At 34.2% G+C, this 18,284-nt stretch overlaps 1 protein-coding gene across 1 annotated transcript; it reads left to right on the top strand.

The window, feature by feature from the left end:
- The first annotated feature begins 3,167 nt into the window (after positions 1-3,167).
- Positions 3,168-17,808, top strand: LOC128557755 (transcriptional repressor scratch 2-like). Its single transcript, XM_053545968.1, has 2 exons — positions 3,168-4,837; positions 8,393-17,808. The coding sequence occupies exons 1-2, from the start codon at positions 4,675-4,677 to the stop codon at positions 9,157-9,159; spliced, it is 930 nt and encodes a 309-aa protein (XP_053401943.1). The 5' UTR covers positions 3,168-4,674; the 3' UTR covers positions 9,160-17,808.
- The last annotated feature ends 476 nt before the right edge of the window (positions 17,809-18,284 follow it).

The following is an 18,284-nucleotide window of genomic DNA, read 5'->3' as shown; positions in this document are numbered from 1 at the left end:
AAAAGGAAAATCCGCGCTCACCATTTAGTGATGACTTTTTGCTTGATTTTCTGTCAGACCGACACATAGGTAGTTTGGTGATGGAGGACGACACCAGGGGCCTACGCGAGCGTTATTCAAAGCACGAGAAGTACCACCGATCTTCCGTAAGTCAGCAGCCTTAACCACTCGGTTGGTCTACGGATCGCTGGGTCGTGAGTTCGATCCTCGGGCGGGGCGTATGTTCTCCGTGACTATTTGATAAACGACATTGTGTCTGAAATCATTAGTCCTCCACCTCTAATTTATGTGGGGAAGTTGACAGTTACTTACGGAGAACAGGTTTGTACTGGTACAGAATCCAGGAAAACTGGATAGGTTAACTGCCCGCCGTTACATGACTGAAATACTGTTGAAAAACTGCATTAAACCCAAAACAAACAAATAAACAAACTGATTAATATGTATATATTCTTCATTCATCTTTTGGTAATTGTTCCTGAAATTCAATTCATAAAAAAATCACAAAACGATATTCTAACACAACACGATTTTTTTCTTTCCTATTCTGTTACATTTCAGTAAAATAACGGTTATGTTGTTCAAAACTTTCGTTGTAGAAAATGGCATTTTCTTCCCTAAATTTGATATAGGGGTTGGCCAGTTTAACACTTTGCAACATAAACATGTTGCAATACATTTACAAGTCATTTGTTTATTTTACATTATAGTATTTGAGTTTGTAATTGTTCAATTAGTAATTAAAGTTCTGTCCTAAAACCAGTGGTTTAGAAAGAAACAAGAAATGCTTCTTTATTTTCAAATGTTAAAGTTTCCTTAATTTAGTACATAGAAGAAATGGTAATTATTAGTGGTTTAGAAAGAAACAAGAAATGCTTCTTTATTTTCAAATGTTAAAGTTTTCTTAATTTAGTACATAGAAGAAATGGTAATTTCTTCGACAAGAAAGTTTATTTAGTTTAAACATATTTATTCCCAAAATAGAGTACATTATATTTATACGTATGACATACTGTAGTGAAGACAAAACAGGAAAGGATAAGAATGGAAGACAAGTCTTATAGAATTCTTCTCCTTTGCGGACAAAATATAACTGTATGGGCATACCGAGCTTTAATCTGTAATGGGGCTAGGAATATAGTCTTAAGATATGAAAAAATAAATATCGAGGGTTCAACGCAATAAGGGCGTATCTACATATAGTTATTATATGTAGATACGCCCTTATTGTGTTGAACCCTCGATATATGAAAAAAAAAATATAAAAAAAAAATAATAAATCTCTGTGAATGTAAAAAATGGAAAGGGGACAAAGAAAGTTTATTTAAAACTAAAGTCCAATATCTGTTACTGGAATGTATCAACATCCCAGCATTTAATATGACTAAAACTATACATGTCATACGCTCCAGTTTTTTCATATACAGGTTTATTTTTTTGTTTTATTATACCCTTTAAAATCCAGTCCTATCAGTAAACTCGCAAACTTTCCGCACGCCATGAATTTCACGTCATCATTCAACGTGATGAATGTCTCAACAGGCGGGCATGTCCAAAGAGAGAAATCTCTCACCGCTTTTTCTTCCCAGCTTGTATCTCTTATAGTATTTCTTTATCAATATTTATCACATATTTCCTGAAACTATTACATGATATATAAGTTACTAAAGGAAAATTATACGCCAATATTACCACATGCGACATCTTTGCATAACCGATTAGTTATTGCGCGGCTTTATCAATTATTTTTCATTTTAGATGCCAAAGAATAAGGTTGCAAAATGTAGCTATATGGATAAATTGTTGCTCTCCACGGGAATTCGGGAGAAAATTAACAATGCAGTTTGATCTACGAGCGGTGAAAAACTTCTGTTGTAATGTTAGACGTCGTAAACATGGCAAAAAATCACACCACGGTTCCAGGAAAATTGGGATGAGAAATTGCCTGAAATTTTCAATAGATGTGTGCTTTAGTTTTTGTTTACTTTTTTGTTTTCAATACTTTTTATAATGTGATATACAGAATGACGATGCTTCTAAAAGTATTTAATTGAAATATTGACCAATATTGGCACTAAATAATGAGTATCAACGAGCCAAGTCAACACAATTGTACAATAGTACCCTATATTACACGTCACGTCTACCTACTTGTAAGACCAAGTAATATACCTTCAACGTATTTGATCTATTCCCTTGTCAAATCATTCCGCATGAAGTATAGCTTTTTTGTAGATTTAACTGATTCAACACTTTTTAATATATATTATTTCCTGATTCTTAAATATATGTTCCCATATAATATATCATTAGGGTGAAGAGTCTTGTAATATAAATTAAATGAACCATAATTTTGGTAAGAACAATATGTTTTACATGTATTTCTTATTCTTTTTTTTTTTTTTTTTTTTTTTTTTTTTTTTTTTTTTTTTTTTTTTGTGGACTAACTTTTGTCGCCAAACACTATTTTCAGACGACAAAAATAATAAGATTAATCGTTTAACCCTTAGCCTGCTAAATTTCTATAATGGACTGGTCCATCATTCAATTTGGGCAATACTATTTATCATTCGAAGGGGTGTTTACTGAAAATTTACTGATTGAATAGCGAACAGTGCAGACCATGATCAGACTGCACGGATGTGCAGGCTGATCTTGGTCTGCACTGGTCGCAAAGGCAGAATTACTGCCCCCAGCAGGCAAAGGGTTAAATGTATTATAGTTTCTTAACAGTTTTTATCGTAATTATTTTTCTATTTTTCGCAATATTATGTCGTAACCAGTATAACATGGATTTATTTTCACTTTCCTTCACAGCTTTGGGTATGAAGATCCGAAACATCTTCCTAAAGCTGTATCAGTATTCCAAAAAACATAATTCAGCATTAAAAAACGTTTTAAAAAGGGATAAACGCCTTTATTTTTAATAGACCTAATTATTTTTAAATCGTAAACACATATATTTAACAATTATTTTATAATACAGCGCGTGTAAAAAATGGAAAAATTCGAAATACGCATGCCCGTGATGAAGACATTTAAATACCGACTTGTTAAACTCCGCCCATATAAGGAAAAGAGCTCGTTCTTGTTTATTATCCGGTGTTGGAAGCTATAAAATTGGAAGAAAGGCCGATGTTAACCCAATACTGGAATGTAAACGAAGATGCTCATTGAATAAACCACATTTAAAGGCACATTGTTGCGAGCGTATTTGACAATACTTTTGTAAATACAAACGGAGCTCTGATAGTTCATTTTGTGGTTTTAAATAATAACAGTTATGCAGTTTGGTAAATTTATCAAGTCGGCGAAGAAACACTGTTAATATCAATATTGCTGCGTCCAGTGACGGGGTTAAAACTTTACAGTAATTTTGAAAGTGGAAAAGGAATTAGACAAAACTTATCTTAATTAATAACAAATAGTTTAAAGAAGCTGGACATATGATAGAAATTCGTTCGGCAGTTATAATAATAATCAACGTTTTGACCATAAAACCTGCTTGATTGCTCAAAGGACTGCGTTCAGATAGAGCACATCCGATAAAAGTATCGGTTGCGTTCCTTTAGAAGTTAATTGGAGCGGAGCTGTGTAACCGAATCTTACCATATATTTGAGATCACCTGTCGGTGGGTAAATGGTCTCTTTTTAATGGGAGCCCGGTTTTTTCGTCAAACACCTGCCTGAAGTATCAACACGTCACACAAGGCGGGCGAGATTTGAAAATCCCCATACTAGTTTGTGCTATACTGGTGTGCGGACCGTTTGATTTCGGAGTTTTCGAGCGGAGCGGAGAGACTGGTGGAATAATGGGCTTACTCGCTAAAGAAATTGTTGCGTTATGACAACGTTCACTACTCAGGAAAGAAGATATTGTTGCATCTTCATTAGTAGAAACAAATGAAAAGAATGTTTTAATAAATAGGAGTGCAGTATTTAACAATTTACTTCAAGAAAGATCTTATTATATAAAGACATAATTAACTTATTCCTGCGCAATAAGTAGAGCCAGACTTTTACGTGTAAAAGCAAGAACAGATACTTGCCGAAATTAGCGCTGCAAGAAAATTGGAATTAGATTTGTGGAAGAGAAAGCGCCGAAACCCATACCTTACGTGTTGGACATGATCCGATTTTACGCATGAATTCGTTATTTCCTGACCAGATGTATGTAGACAAGATTGCTTTATTATATATGGCTCTTATACAATAGCCAGAAGAGTTGGCAATATTGATATCCAACAAGTGAAATTGATTAGAGCGAGATATGAATGAATAGTTGCCCGTCACAGAGAGGTGTATTTACCGTGAGAAGTCGGGGAACAATGATTATAGTCAATATGAGCAAATAAATTGGTCTGACACCAGTTGTGCGAGGTTTCAAAATCAGGGGAAATCGCGAAGAATCGTAAACACTCAACAAGCAAGAATGAAAGGGACTGCTTAACGCGTTACAAGAAATGATAAATACAAATTTATATGCGACAGAAGAGTATTTTCGAACAATCAATTTCGCTTTAATGTTTTGAAAAGTGGTGCAGTAAGGACAACCTTTTAAAGTTCAAAGACAACATTACAAAAGAAAATTGTTGGCGGACAGTTAGCACTGATGATGAAATATTTCTTTAAATGAGAAAGAATTTGTAAATTGGAAGCAGTTAAAAATTCAAGATGCCACGGTCTTTCTTAGTAAAGAAGCACGAGGAAATTCGAGCTTACCACAGCTACAAACCACGTGACACGAACGCTGATGATATAATTGTACCAGATAGTATATATGCCATCACGCCGTACACGCCTGCTGTACTTCCACTTTCCGTAAAAGTAAACAACGGTAAGCTATTTACTATCATTTCTTTAGTTATTTTCATTTAAAGCAGTAAACTATTGGCGGTTTATCCAGTGATTTTCACGTTTTGTTTTATTTTGGCACCGATGCAGTATATATACCGGTGCTATTTTAATACATATCCGAAAAAACTGGGATAAAAGTACTAAGTTTGATCCTTTTACAGATAAAGGAAAATTTTCGATGGAAAAACAACTTTTTAAAGTATTTCTTGTATTTGTTTTTATGGGTTTTTTTTTATTTTTTATTATTTTTAACTAATCCTTATAGGTATACAGACACTTAATATGGAAATGGCGGGAAAAGAATGGTAGTCGCATGGTGGCGAATTCAAAAAGTTTTCAGTGTATTTTTTTTGCTCTATAGAGATATTTTCCTTACTTTCATCTTTTTAATCTTCGGCGATCACACGAGAGATCTATGCTTGATATTTAGCTAACATTTTCACCATAAAGTAATAGCATAACATACTCAGATCATATACCAGGACAACAACTTGGTGTCTCATTTTTAGCTGACTTGAGAGTATTTGTTTTACTAAAAGTATTTTTTCTGACATCAGACATGACCCCCACTTTTCTGTTGAAGTTTATTCAACACTGACAATATTATTTAAAAAAAATGTAAGTTAAAGACATTTAATGGGTTCTGGTGTCTGCTGCAGCCAATGAAAATTTATCAATTTTATACGGAAAAATGAAGACAGTTTAAGATATTAAATGTGCTAATGCCTTATATGGAAATATCGTTGACAGATATTTCATGGTTTTGTATTTTATAGCTCTTATCAAATATCCTACTGTCCCCAACATTTAAAGTATATGCCAATGAATTTTATTTCTAACGAAATTATGGGTTTTTATTTTGAACGATATTGCACATTAATGATGTTTATCTCCACGTCTGGCATGGACCTTACCTAGTCTGTCGCTTCAAGCAAAGATTCTAGATGTTTGTCAGGATAATTGTCGGTCTGAATAACTATAAACTATAGAAACCTGTAATCCAAAGACATCTTTGCTAACGAATCTTGAGATCCAGTAGTCATTTGTTTTCTCCGTAATAAAATATTGTTAGTTATTTTGATATGTAAAGTAGATCTAGATCAACAGAAAGTGTGAGCATTATACTTATTTACCATTGGAAGTCACGAAAACGATAATACTGGTATATAAGTTTGATTTTTTTTCTAAATCCTACTACTGTAATCCAGATTTGTTATTTTTTTCACAGTTGTCCTAAGATACTTCTGCAAGAAGGTATAATTATTATATTAACCCGACTTCTACTGTACGCTTCGTAAGATTCTTGGTCAATAAATTACTTAAATGGTGAGATTATAAGATATTCTATTGCCATACGGCCATACGATCTGCCCTGTTACAACTTAACCCTCAGCTTTCCTCTATGATTGTGTCTAAAGGTACATGCCGGATGCTCCACGATAGGCAGTTCTAAAAGCCTCACTGACACTGAGCTGCTTTAATATTTGCTTTCTAACCAAGTTCATTTGACATTTAATGGTGTTAATCATGTTGCTCTACTTTCTGCAAGGCATTGGGTACATACGTATGTGTTCTTTAGGGATTTTATATATATTTCCACACGAGCTTTTCTGTGTTTTACACACCGTACTTTCTGTTACCAGTGCATGTTTAAGGAATTTACCTGACAGGGATAACTTCTGTATACACTGTCTTGTAACAATGGGAAACGGTGGAATTGGTGCGTTGAGTTAATGGGTTTAAGATCTCCAGAAGTGTGTTCCACTGCGCCCCACTGTGTTTCATTCACGTCCTTGCCATATCCATGTTGTCTGTATGTTTTACTTCGTGCACGTACTTTGTGTAAATGACCATAGACTACACGTCCATACATACACCGTTGCAGGGTTTTATTTTTGGGGGGGGGGGGGGGGGGGGGGGGGGGAGGTGATTGCGTCCTTGGGCTATTCCAACTTGACCTGTGTTTGTCTGTTTACGGTAATGAACCCGTTATGACAATCGGCAATTTCCGTGTGATTACGTATCTTCCGTATGCGATTTCGGCATCCTTCGGACATAAAAGAAAACAACCGAGGAATGCCGAAATTATTTACGGAGAATATGTAAACGAACGGATATTGCCTATTGTCATCATAGGTCCACTACCTGAAGAGCACAGTCTGATTTTCTGATTTAAAAGGAATTTTCTGAATCAAGATTTAAACATTTCAGCATTTTCAGAAATTAGACCTTTACTTGTATTAAAGTCTTATTTTACAACCGCATGAAACAAACTGCAACAAAGTCACTACTAAGTTTTTTTTAAGACTGCGACGCGAACTACAAAAAAGAGGCAATAATTTAGGTGCTATCTTCCACGAACACTTGTTGAAAAAAATGCATCCCATATGCCAACCGAAGCAAGTCGTGTAACAGTAACCTAGTAACATATTAAAATGAGGTTTTGATTTGCTACTTCAGTGTATGTTAATTTGTTAAATTAAGACGTGTTCTATTGTAATACATCAGCTGCGTTTGTCGTGTGCTATCTTTTTGCTTTATTATACAGACTGCTTTCCGAACGACCCAGCAGTTTGTTTTCTTTTGTCAACCGTTTCATTAGTTAAGCACTGTTACAAATAATATCAGTTTGATTGCTGCGCGCTGAATTCAATTATGGAAAATAGAATTTGAACAGTTGTTGCTCGTAAACGCTTCTTTCGTTAACTTTTAATTCAGCTGTTCGTTGATGGGGTATGGGTTTCATTTTACAGGGTTTAATTACGAGCCTTATTCCATGTAGTGGGTATTCTTCTAGCCGGCAAACTATGACATTTCAGTACTTATTTTTTTATTGCAGTGTAAGATTTTCATCTCGATAGATTTAAATTTATTTGAAAATTTTAAAGTTACAGATATGAGAAACCCGTAATATGACATTTTGGAAATATTGTGGGCGTTATTGAAATATTCCCATGATTCCACCGAATTATGGTCGGTTGATAAACTTTTTAAGAACATACTAGAGCACAACAAAGTCAACATTGACAGAAATATAATTATGAAAACATTTTATAAATTGGACGTAATAAATGCCAAAAAAGGAATATTTCTTTGGTTTTTGGTTTTAACTTTCGTGTAAATATGGAACGTTTGTTATAGCCATTTTAAATTCATTCATGACAATGATTACTCTCAAATGCAAATAAATTCAGGTTATAAATTATTTATTGAACTTCTAATGAAATTACGTTTTGCAGTTACAAAGCGCATCGAATTGAAAGCAATGATTCAATTCATTAAGACAGTAAGGTATCTATGACCTGTTTACAGTTAACAGGTAAACTTATACATTAGCAACCTCCATATTTGCAACTAAATGCTCAAATTTAATGGGTATTGCATGAAGTTGAGTAATAAACGAGTAAGTGAGTCAAAAATTTAAAATCTGCGGTTGCTGATTGGATGCTTAGACTAGTTAAACCATAATATATTTTAATGCTTTGTTGTAAAGTCATTTTATAACCTATTTTATTTACATTTAATATCATTTCAGGCTATATCCATGATATTGTGAGTCCATCTATACCGAGCGAGAGTGTTCACGAGGACCAGGAATCGGCTAAGGGAGATGAGTTTGAATCCCAGAGTACCAAGGAGATCGATGACAATGCAATTGCAGCCGAAATTATCAAGAAATTCCAAAAGAACAATTTTCCAAATGGCGTTACTATTGGTTACACGTATGACGCATTCTTTGTAAGTGACGGGAGATCACGAGGTAAGCATTTCGGAGAAAAGAATGGAAAACCGAGATACACGTGCAATGAATGTGGTAAAGATTATGCCACATCAAGTAATCTTTCCCGGCACAAGCAAACGCACCGAAGTCTAGACAGCAAACTAGCCAGAAAATGTCACCACTGTGGAAAAGCTTACGTCAGCATGCCCGCACTGTCGATGCACATGTTAACCCATGACTTAAAGCATAGGTGTAACGTTTGCGGAAAGGCCTTTTCCAGACCTTGGTTACTTCAAGGTCACTTCCGATCTCATACAGGAGAAAAACCGTACGGCTGTGCTCATTGTGGTAAAGCGTTTGCGGATCGGAGCAATTTGCGCGCGCACATGCAGACGCACTCGGCGTTCAAGAGCTACAACTGCAAGAGGTGCAACAAATCATTCGCGCTAAAATCATATCTCAATAAGCATTATGAATCAGCTTGTATTAAAGAGGATGGAATGTGTCCAAGCATGGACATGGATGGTGGATCGTCCGTCTGCTCAGACGACAGTTTCAGTCACCACAGAAAAATCGAATGACAATCAGTAAACTCATTTTCATCCAGTTACAGTTTATCTGACTGAATGCTATTTAAATATAACAGTTGTCAGAGGTATTCTGCATATGCAGTCACAGAGCAGGGAGGGGTACTACTGGAGAAATTCATACAGACGGACAATCCCATAAAGAAATTATCAAGTGCTCACGGTTTAAACGAAGGAGACGTCAATTTCTTTCATTTAGTTAAAATAGTTGTATTATTTTTTTTTTTGAATTTGTAGTATAACGTACATCTTGAAGGTTACAGACACTTGTTTACTTTTCTGTGCAATAGATAAATCTTACATTTGAATATTTACTTGTATGTTATACATTCCAGCACGTGTTTTTCAAGTTTTATTGTACATATGTATTAGAAGTATTTACTCTGTATTTTGATACAATATTTATTTATGAAAAGTCGTAGCTAGGATATCTCTGAATCTTTTAAACTCGTTTATTGTCGGGAATTTTGGCAGGGATTGTAAAGTAAGGAGCATTCCGCAGACATATGACATTATTATGAAAGACATCAAGTATTTTGAAATTGCTTCTATGCATTCATATGCCAGATGTCATGTTTACAAAACGTCAATGGAAAGTTAATTTCCATGAGCTTTCAACAAAATTTTTGTCTAAAACGTTTCCCAAACGCTCAAGACTTGCATTTGACATTGTCTTTCTTGTGGATGCAGACGCAGTCTTCCAAAATGTTTCAGTGTTTTACGATCCTTAGCCCAATAGTGAAGTGTAGCAATGCAATATTCAACATCCAATAAGTATGTAGATGACCGGCTTAAAATATGTGCTGAAATTTTATGTAGATATAAACGTTTCTATAGTGATGCACAATTCCACCCGTTCTCCAGAGTTGTCGTTCTTCCGCTTTAGCTAAAAAAGCATCCATGACGAAAAAGAGCATTCTGGGTAGAAATTGACTTTGACCAGCTTAGTTCCGATATCATATGATACCAGAAATATATTAAAATGCTTCAAATCTTTTTCAACGACATTACGGAAGTTGATAAGAAAAGCATGGGAGATCTGTGTTGGCAAGGTTTTGGTCAATTTTGTGCCATGTGTTTAAGATTCAGAAATACCCTACTGCTTCAGATTTATACAAATAAGTATTGATTTCTGTATATGCAATTTGTTGGAAGATTGTTTTTAAAACATCTTCACAACGAAGCCGTTTCACTGACAACGAAAATGTATAATAGTCCTATTTCTACAGTAGAGAAAATTTCTTGATCGTGCAATAGTGTTGTGTAATTATAATGAATGTTTTGACATTACTTCTTACGGTTGTGCAATATTAACTAAAGTAGATTTTACATTGTTATTTTGTTAAAAGTGTCTGATTTTTTTCATTTTGCAATTTTCGTATTGTTTACCAAGGCAAAATGTTATTCAGTTATGGCTTTTTCAGCTGTGCAATATAACGTCATGTGAATCTGTTAAGAAATAAATAAGCCGAGGTCAGAGTTCATAGCTTTTGGGTGCACATCGTATAATATTGCACGCATTAGAAGGTGATATCTGTTTTACCATATGAATTATAACTATATGAGCGATTATTTTAAATACAGTGCAATCGCCATTATGAGTTCAACGTAACGTATGAAATTGACGGCCTATTTACAGTAACTGTTCAAGTAATAAGTTTGCAGTTTTTCCAATACTGAAGTAAAATCTGAGCATAATCATGTGACATTTTGTGCAATAAATGAATTCTGACCGATGAGAATTCATTTATTTATAGTTCATATAATAATACATCCATGGGTACTTATACAATTTTACAATACTGCGAACATTGTTATCGCAAAACAAATCATATTTACATTCATTCACACAACGAGTATTTTGAAGCTATTGAAAGATTTAAGGTTGTGCAATACTAAAAAAATAAACCTTATATTGTTATCGTATACTTTTATTTTCACGCAATGTCATTTTACAAGACTAAGGTTGTGCAATATTTACAAATGTTTTTTAATGAAAATGTATAATATTTTCTTTTCTTTACTTTTATACCATTTATCAACGCAACAAATTATAATATATCATTAACAAGACTAAGGGTGTGCAATATTCATCAAAGTAAAACTACTTAACTATTTGCCGAAATGATTTTTTTACTTTCGTAATGTTTATCAACGCAAAGGCTATGCATAAGAATGTTATATAATTTTACAAGACTAAGGTTGTGCAATATTAACCAAAATAACTCTTACATTATTTTTGCAAAATCTAGATCTATACCAAGCTGCGCAAGCCTAATTTATGAGGCGCTGCCACACAATTGGTTCGCCTAATGTTCGAGCCCGGAAAGAGACCGGATGGTGAGCCGCCAGCTAGTTGATTAATGGTTACCGACTGCCTACTGTCTGATGTCTGGCAATTGAATTATAAGTCGGGAAGTAGTGCTGTGTGTCTCATAAGCTTGCATAGCTCGTTCTTTCAGCAGGTATGACACTATAATAAACAAACACTTTTTACATCATTAACATTTTGTTTTCAAATTGTTTATCAACATAAAAAGTAGTGATTAAAAAGCCATATATCATTTTACAAGACTAAGGTTGTGCAATATTCACAAGATTTACATTTCACATTATTATTTACGAAAGATGTCTGAAATTTTACATTCATTTTGTTACTTATATAACATTTATCAAACTTAACTTTCATTGTTATTTGCGAAAATGTACGAGTTACTCATAATTGTTATTAATTCAATGATGCTTACATACTCATATTATTACTTCAATGATGCTTATCAACACAACATGTTGCATATTAGAAAAGAAGGAAGTGCAGTTTTTAGTAAACTAAACTTTTTAATTTAGTTTAAATATATTTTTATTCAGGTTTTATTTCAAAGGTTGTGCAATACTTTCTATTATAATTAAATTGATTACAATGTGCGCGTTATCAAGTTATCCATTTTTTACGTTAAGGAAAGCAACAAGCTGTGTATTTGAAAGCCATTTCATTTGACAAGACAAAGATTGTGCAATATTTATGAATACATTTTTACGAAAGCAGCAAGCCATTTGAAAACCATTTCAGTCACAAGACAAAGGTTGTAAATTATTCATTAAAGTAAGCATTAGCGCAAAATGCATGTATCAATTATCTTTTACATTCCATATGCTTAGTGCTATTATTTTTCTGGTGTTTTTGGCTCATGCCGTTCAATGGTCCTGTTTAACAGAATTCTGCTTAAGCCGTTGCTGGGAGATGTGAGGTTTGTTGTATACTGTTTCATTACCTCTCATGAACCGTGTTCGCTATCATTATGATTGGTTGAATGCTATGTTTCAAATGGTATTCTTATAGATCTAATTACGAACACAAAATGTTTCATATACGGGAGGCATTTAATTTGCATGCTTTTATTTTGTAAATTTCATCAAAGTTAACTTAACACTATTATCTTCGAAAATGCAAGAATTATCAAATTGGCCTCTCGCTTTTATAATATTTTACCAACGCTATCCAGAAGCCGTATCATTTTACAAGACAGATTTTGTGCAATATTCATATGTACGAAATTTCGTGTAATTCTTCTCCCATTTATTTTATCGATTTCAACGCAACAAGTTGTATATTTGGTAACTATCTCGTACAAATCATATATTAGTAACACTGATTTATAAAGATTGCTCACAAAACTCAATTATATGTGTCTGGATTTTGTTCTTACCATATTTATGAGGAAGAAATGATTATATCTTTACACTTGGTAAAATGCAATCACCCCATTGTCCTATGCAGATATTTTTGAGACGACGTACAACACTTTATGAAATTTTATATTCTCTAAAGTCTTCAAAGATTTGTATTTAATATGTAGAACGTACTTTAGAAGAGGTTTTTTAATCTCTAAACACATGTAGTGTTCACATAATTTAGACATTTCCGCTGACTGTTCTCACAGTACCCTTACTGAAGAAAATAATAACGTACGTATATAGTGAGCTGTATCACCGCCTTTTAAAGGGCGGGCTCAGTTAACAGTGCTGTAAATAAGGAAGAGATATGATTACATTACTTTGTTTCATGTCATCTATGTTGTAAAATTTACCTTAAGTATTATTCCCTTAAATGTCTTCCATTGTTATATTTTTTCTTATACATAGAGCGTGCAATTTACACTTTTTTCTTGAGGGCATATGACATATATGTAACTTTTGTATTACTCAAATTACGCAATACTCAGTATATTTTGTAATTCCTTTTATTTTGATGTGCAATGATATGTCAATATGTCTCAAATGAATTGTTATATGAATATGTGTGTGCGTATGTGTGCGTGTTACATACGTGCAATTACAGTTGTGTTAGTAGTAATTCACACAATATTGATTTGTTAAAGCCAAATATGTACATAGTTATTGTAAGAGTTGACCACTTTTGTGCTTTTCGGTTTTCACATAAAAAAATGTATTTAATTTTCACATGAAAACCGCACCTTAACCTTTAGCCTGCTAGCGGCAGGTGATTCTGCCTTTGCGACCAGTGCAGACCAAGATCAGCCAAGATCAGCCTGCACATCCGTGCAGCCTAATCACGGTCTGCACTGTTCGCTGTTTAGCCCTTTAAATAATAAATGGTATTGCCCAAATTGAATGATAGACCATTCCTTTTTAGAAATTTAGCAGGGTAAAGTGTTGGGTATCAACGCTCTGTACATAGTACAAGGCGCAATAGTGATCATACTTTTTCTGGGTTGAGAGTACAAATTAGCAGGCAGTGTTTGTATGAGATTTTCCTTAGTAATCACTTTTGATCAATTAGAGTTTTTTTTAAAGATGTTATGGAAAAATATCTGAACGTGTGCGCAGTATAGCCCCAACAGGCAAGTTTGATATGGGGTTTTCTGCTGGGTGCGAGTCCAGTCCAACTATATTTCTATATTCAACGGCCCTTTTTATTCTATGTTATTTGTCGTCTTCTTATGTACAAACAGAAATTACAACGTAACACAAAGAAATAAGCATTTAATTGAATATCAACTTTTATCAAAGCCATTATATATTGAAATGACTGAAAATGAAAAGGAATCCAGTAAGAAAACATTGAATTTCGTAATGAAGGGACAATTCTTTCTTTAAATTAAAAATGTCATTACCAGGGCCGTAGGAACAGGGGGCTTGGGGTGTGGGCCAGGGGGGCCGCCCCCCCCTCCCGCCCCAACCCCCAATAATTTGACTGAATATGGTAATTAGCTTAGCGTTTTATGGCAGCGAAGCAATTTTAGCTGATTTTCATAATGTGTGCTCCCCCACCCCCAAACTGAAAATGCTTCCTACGGTCCTGATTACTAATGTACTGCGTAGAGATCCTTATGTAGTTATAATTTCAGTTTATTTTTCTATGTATTTTTAAAACGCCAAGACTGGCTGGATGGCGCAAGAATATATATATGGGTTTGGTATTAAGTGTGCATGCCTTCATCAAATAGTATGCATCGACTTTTGTCCTTTTTATGCACTAAATTTTGTTCATTTTATTTCAGTGCTATTTTTACCAAATATGTGCCTACCCTGTTAAATTGTAATACTTGTGAACTAAGTGCACTTTTTTGTTAAATGTTTATCCAACATTATTTCTGATTATTAGTCGTCGTCAAGGATACAGACCTACAATACATCAAAAATGTCGTGTAAAACCGATATTAATAGCAAAAACAGTGAATTTTTAAATGCTGCATAATAAGGCAGATACGAAAAGGTCTCGATCATGGGTGCTGTTATGCATGGATTATACATGTATAAACATCGGGAAAAAATAAGTACGTGAGTTACATACTAAAAATGAATAAAGTAGTGTTTCGGCTGGACAAATCAAATTGCTAAAATTTTATAAATAATTTGATTACTCTAAAACGGATGATTCTAAAGCCTTCGTAAAACTTATCAGGTTTTACACGATATTAACTGGTGTGAATTACAGGTCATTTTTGTAACTTAGATTTAGATTATAGATCTAGTAAAAAGTTTAGAAAGTATTATTTGTACAACTTTAGAAAAGCAGATTGTCTAAGAGTTATCGCCTGTACAAATTAAGCTTTTGTTAGCAGGTTGTCCAGATGTTACCGTCTGTACAAGTAAGGCTTTTGAAAAGCAGGCTGTCTAGATGTTATCATCTGTACAAATTAACCTTTTGAAATCACTTGTACAAGTAAGGTTTTTGAAAAGCATGTTGTATAGCTATTGTCATTTGTACAAGTAGCAGGTTGTATAGATATTATCGCTTGTACAAGTAAGGTTTTTGAAAAGCATGTTGTATAGATACTATCACTTGTACAAGTAAGGTTTTTGAAAAAAACAGATTGTCTAGATGATATCACTTGTACAAGTAAGGTTTTTGAAAAACATTTTATCTAGAAGTTATCATCTGTACAAAGTAGGCTTTCAGGATATTAAGATTGTTAACAATTTGCATCAACAGGATTTAGGTTATTGCAACGAAATTGTACCTTATGAAGTGTAGAAGCAGTACTTGATTAAGAGATGAATGTTTTTTATATGAGCCGCGCCATGAGAAACCAATATAGTGCGTTTGCGACCAAATGGATCCAGACCAGCTAGCGCATCCGCAGTTCGCTTTCAAAGCCTATTGCAATTAGAGAAACTGTTAGCGAACGACATGGATCCTGAACAGACTGCGCGGAAGCGCAGGCTGGTCTGGATCCATGCTGGTCGCAAACGCACTATGTTGGTTTTCTCATGGCGCGGCTCATTATTTATGTTGATACCGACATTATATTGTAATGCATTGTACTTTTGATATACAGTACCTTCTAAATTTTGAAACATTTAACATTAATTTTGAGACGTGCCTCCTTTAAAACAAACTATTACGTTTGCATACAGTTACAATGCTTAATAAATTCAGATTCCATTTCAAAATGCTGTCTGAATTTTCCCATTAATACTGTTATAAAACAAAACATCAACAGGCAAATTAATTTTCTAATGAAATATCTCTAATAAAACTCGACCAAATATTTGATTATCATTGGATGAATGGTTTCTAAAAACAACGCCGATAATGTGATTCGTTTAAATTCCCTCAAATTCCAAATATATTTAAAGGGACATGCTTTTTTTTCAAAAATAAAAAAGGTCAGTTATTAGAACATGTATCTTTTGGTAACTTAAACTAAATTGGTTAGTATCCGTTAACATCAGCGCTGCTTATAGAACAGAACAAAACAAAACTTTATTAAGGAAACACAGAATACAAAATATAATTCAAGAAAGCATATTTATTTAGAAGAAATTTTCAAGAAATTTACAAAATATATTTATATATATTCTTTTTATGCCCCCGAAGGGAGGCATATAGTTTTTGAACCGTCTGTCCGTCTGTCGGTGTGTCCGCAATTTTCGTGTCCGGTCCATATCTTTGTCATCGATGGATGGATTTTCAAATAACTTGGCATGAATGTGTACCACAGTAAGACGACGTGTCGCGCAAAAGACCCAGGTCCGTAGCTCAAAGGTCAAGGTCACACTTAGACGTTAAAGGTAATTTTTCATGATGTGCATTCGTGTCCGGTCCATATCTTTGTCATCCATGGATGGATTTTCAAATAACTTGGCATGAATGTGTACCACAGTAAGACGACGTGTCGCGCGAAAGACCCAGGTCCGTCGCTCAAAGGTTAAGGTCACACTTAGACGTTAAAGGTCATTTTTCATGATAGTGCATTCGTGTCCGGTCCATATCTTTGTCATCCATCGATGGATTTTCAAATAACTTGGTATGAATGTGTACCACAGTAAGACGACGTGTCGCACGCAAGACCCAGGTCCGTAGCTCAAAGGTCAAGGTCACACTTAGACGTTAAAGGTCATATTTCATGATAGTGCATTGATGGGCGTGTCCGGTCCATATCTTTGTCATTCATGCATGGATTTTAAAATTATTGGGCATGAATGTGTACCACAGTAAGACGACGTGTCGCGCGCAAGACCCAGGTCCGTAGGTCAAAGGTCCTAAACTCTAACATCGGCCATAACTATTCATTCAAAGTGTCATCGGGGGCATGTGTCATCCTATGGAGACAGCTCTTGTTATTTTATAGACGCACTTATCTGTTTTTTTAACGTACAACAGGAGTTGTGTCCCTTTACACAAAAATAGCTAATGCACATCAGGACTTTTGCCCCTTTTGATAAAAATAGTAAAATCTCAGCCCTCTTAAACAAAGTGAGTCGTACTATCTTAAGTCTTTATAGGCTAATTTACATGCATTTATAATTAAGAAAAGTGATTTTCCTCGCTGTTTGAAATTTGAGACCTGTGATATATTCTTATTAAACTGAAAATGCCAAAAGTTTACTTTTCGCCTTTACTTAATAATGAGTTGTTTTAAATTTTAATTGGTTAATTTTAAGTATCTCAGATCCTGTAGCTAAAGAAATTTCTCATTAAAATGTTTAAAGTAAGAAAGTGAAATATATCCATCAAAACAGAATATTAATGATCAAATTAAAACTTAATAAAGCATCTTCAACATTAAGAAATAATGGAATATGAAGAAAAACGCGGGAGAACCGCGGTTACGTTACGGATGGTTGATGAGGTGAATTATTCAGATGTTGACAATTGAAGTCTATCTTGCCAGTTTATTGTTTGACAGTAATATTTGTAGAATATTTTCAAGTTGAACATGTAAAATAAAATGTAGATAGACTAACTTGAATTTTACTCATTTATTCCTACCAGAAGATATTGGAAGTTATATATAAAGAAACAGTCAAGCGAGAGTACGCAGAAAATTGAGAATATTTTATATTAATCTACTGTATAGATCTACATATACTTGTAGTCATTAATAGTCACGGGGAACTAACTTTCGTTGTTTGTTTGTTTGTTTTGGGTTTAACGCCGTTTTTCAACAGTATTTCAGTCATATAACGGCGGGCAGTTAACCTAACCAGTGTTCCTGGATTCTGTGTCAGTACAAACCTGTTATCCGTAAGTAACTGCCAACTTCCCCACAAGAATCAGAGGTGGGGGACTAATGATTTCAGACACAATGTCGTTTATCAAATAGTCACAGAGAACATCTAAGAAATAGCAATTTTTCTATTTATTTTAT

This window comes from Mercenaria mercenaria, chromosome 6, assembly GCF_021730395.1.
Source record: "Mercenaria mercenaria strain notata chromosome 6, MADL_Memer_1, whole genome shotgun sequence".
Taxonomy (NCBI): domain Eukaryota; kingdom Metazoa; phylum Mollusca; class Bivalvia; order Venerida; family Veneridae; genus Mercenaria; species Mercenaria mercenaria.
The sequence above is the reverse complement of the archived record's forward strand: the minus strand, read 5'-3'. Positions and strand labels throughout refer to the sequence as shown.

Coding starts and splice junctions, on each gene's coding strand:
- LOC128557755 (XM_053545968.1), top strand. CDS start 4,675: ATGCCACGGTCTTTCTTAGTAAAGAAGCACGAGGAAATTCGAGCTTAC. Junction 4,838..8,392: donor TTCCGTAAAAGTAAACAACG/GTAAGCTATTTA, acceptor ATATCATTTCAG/GCTATATCCATGATATTGTG.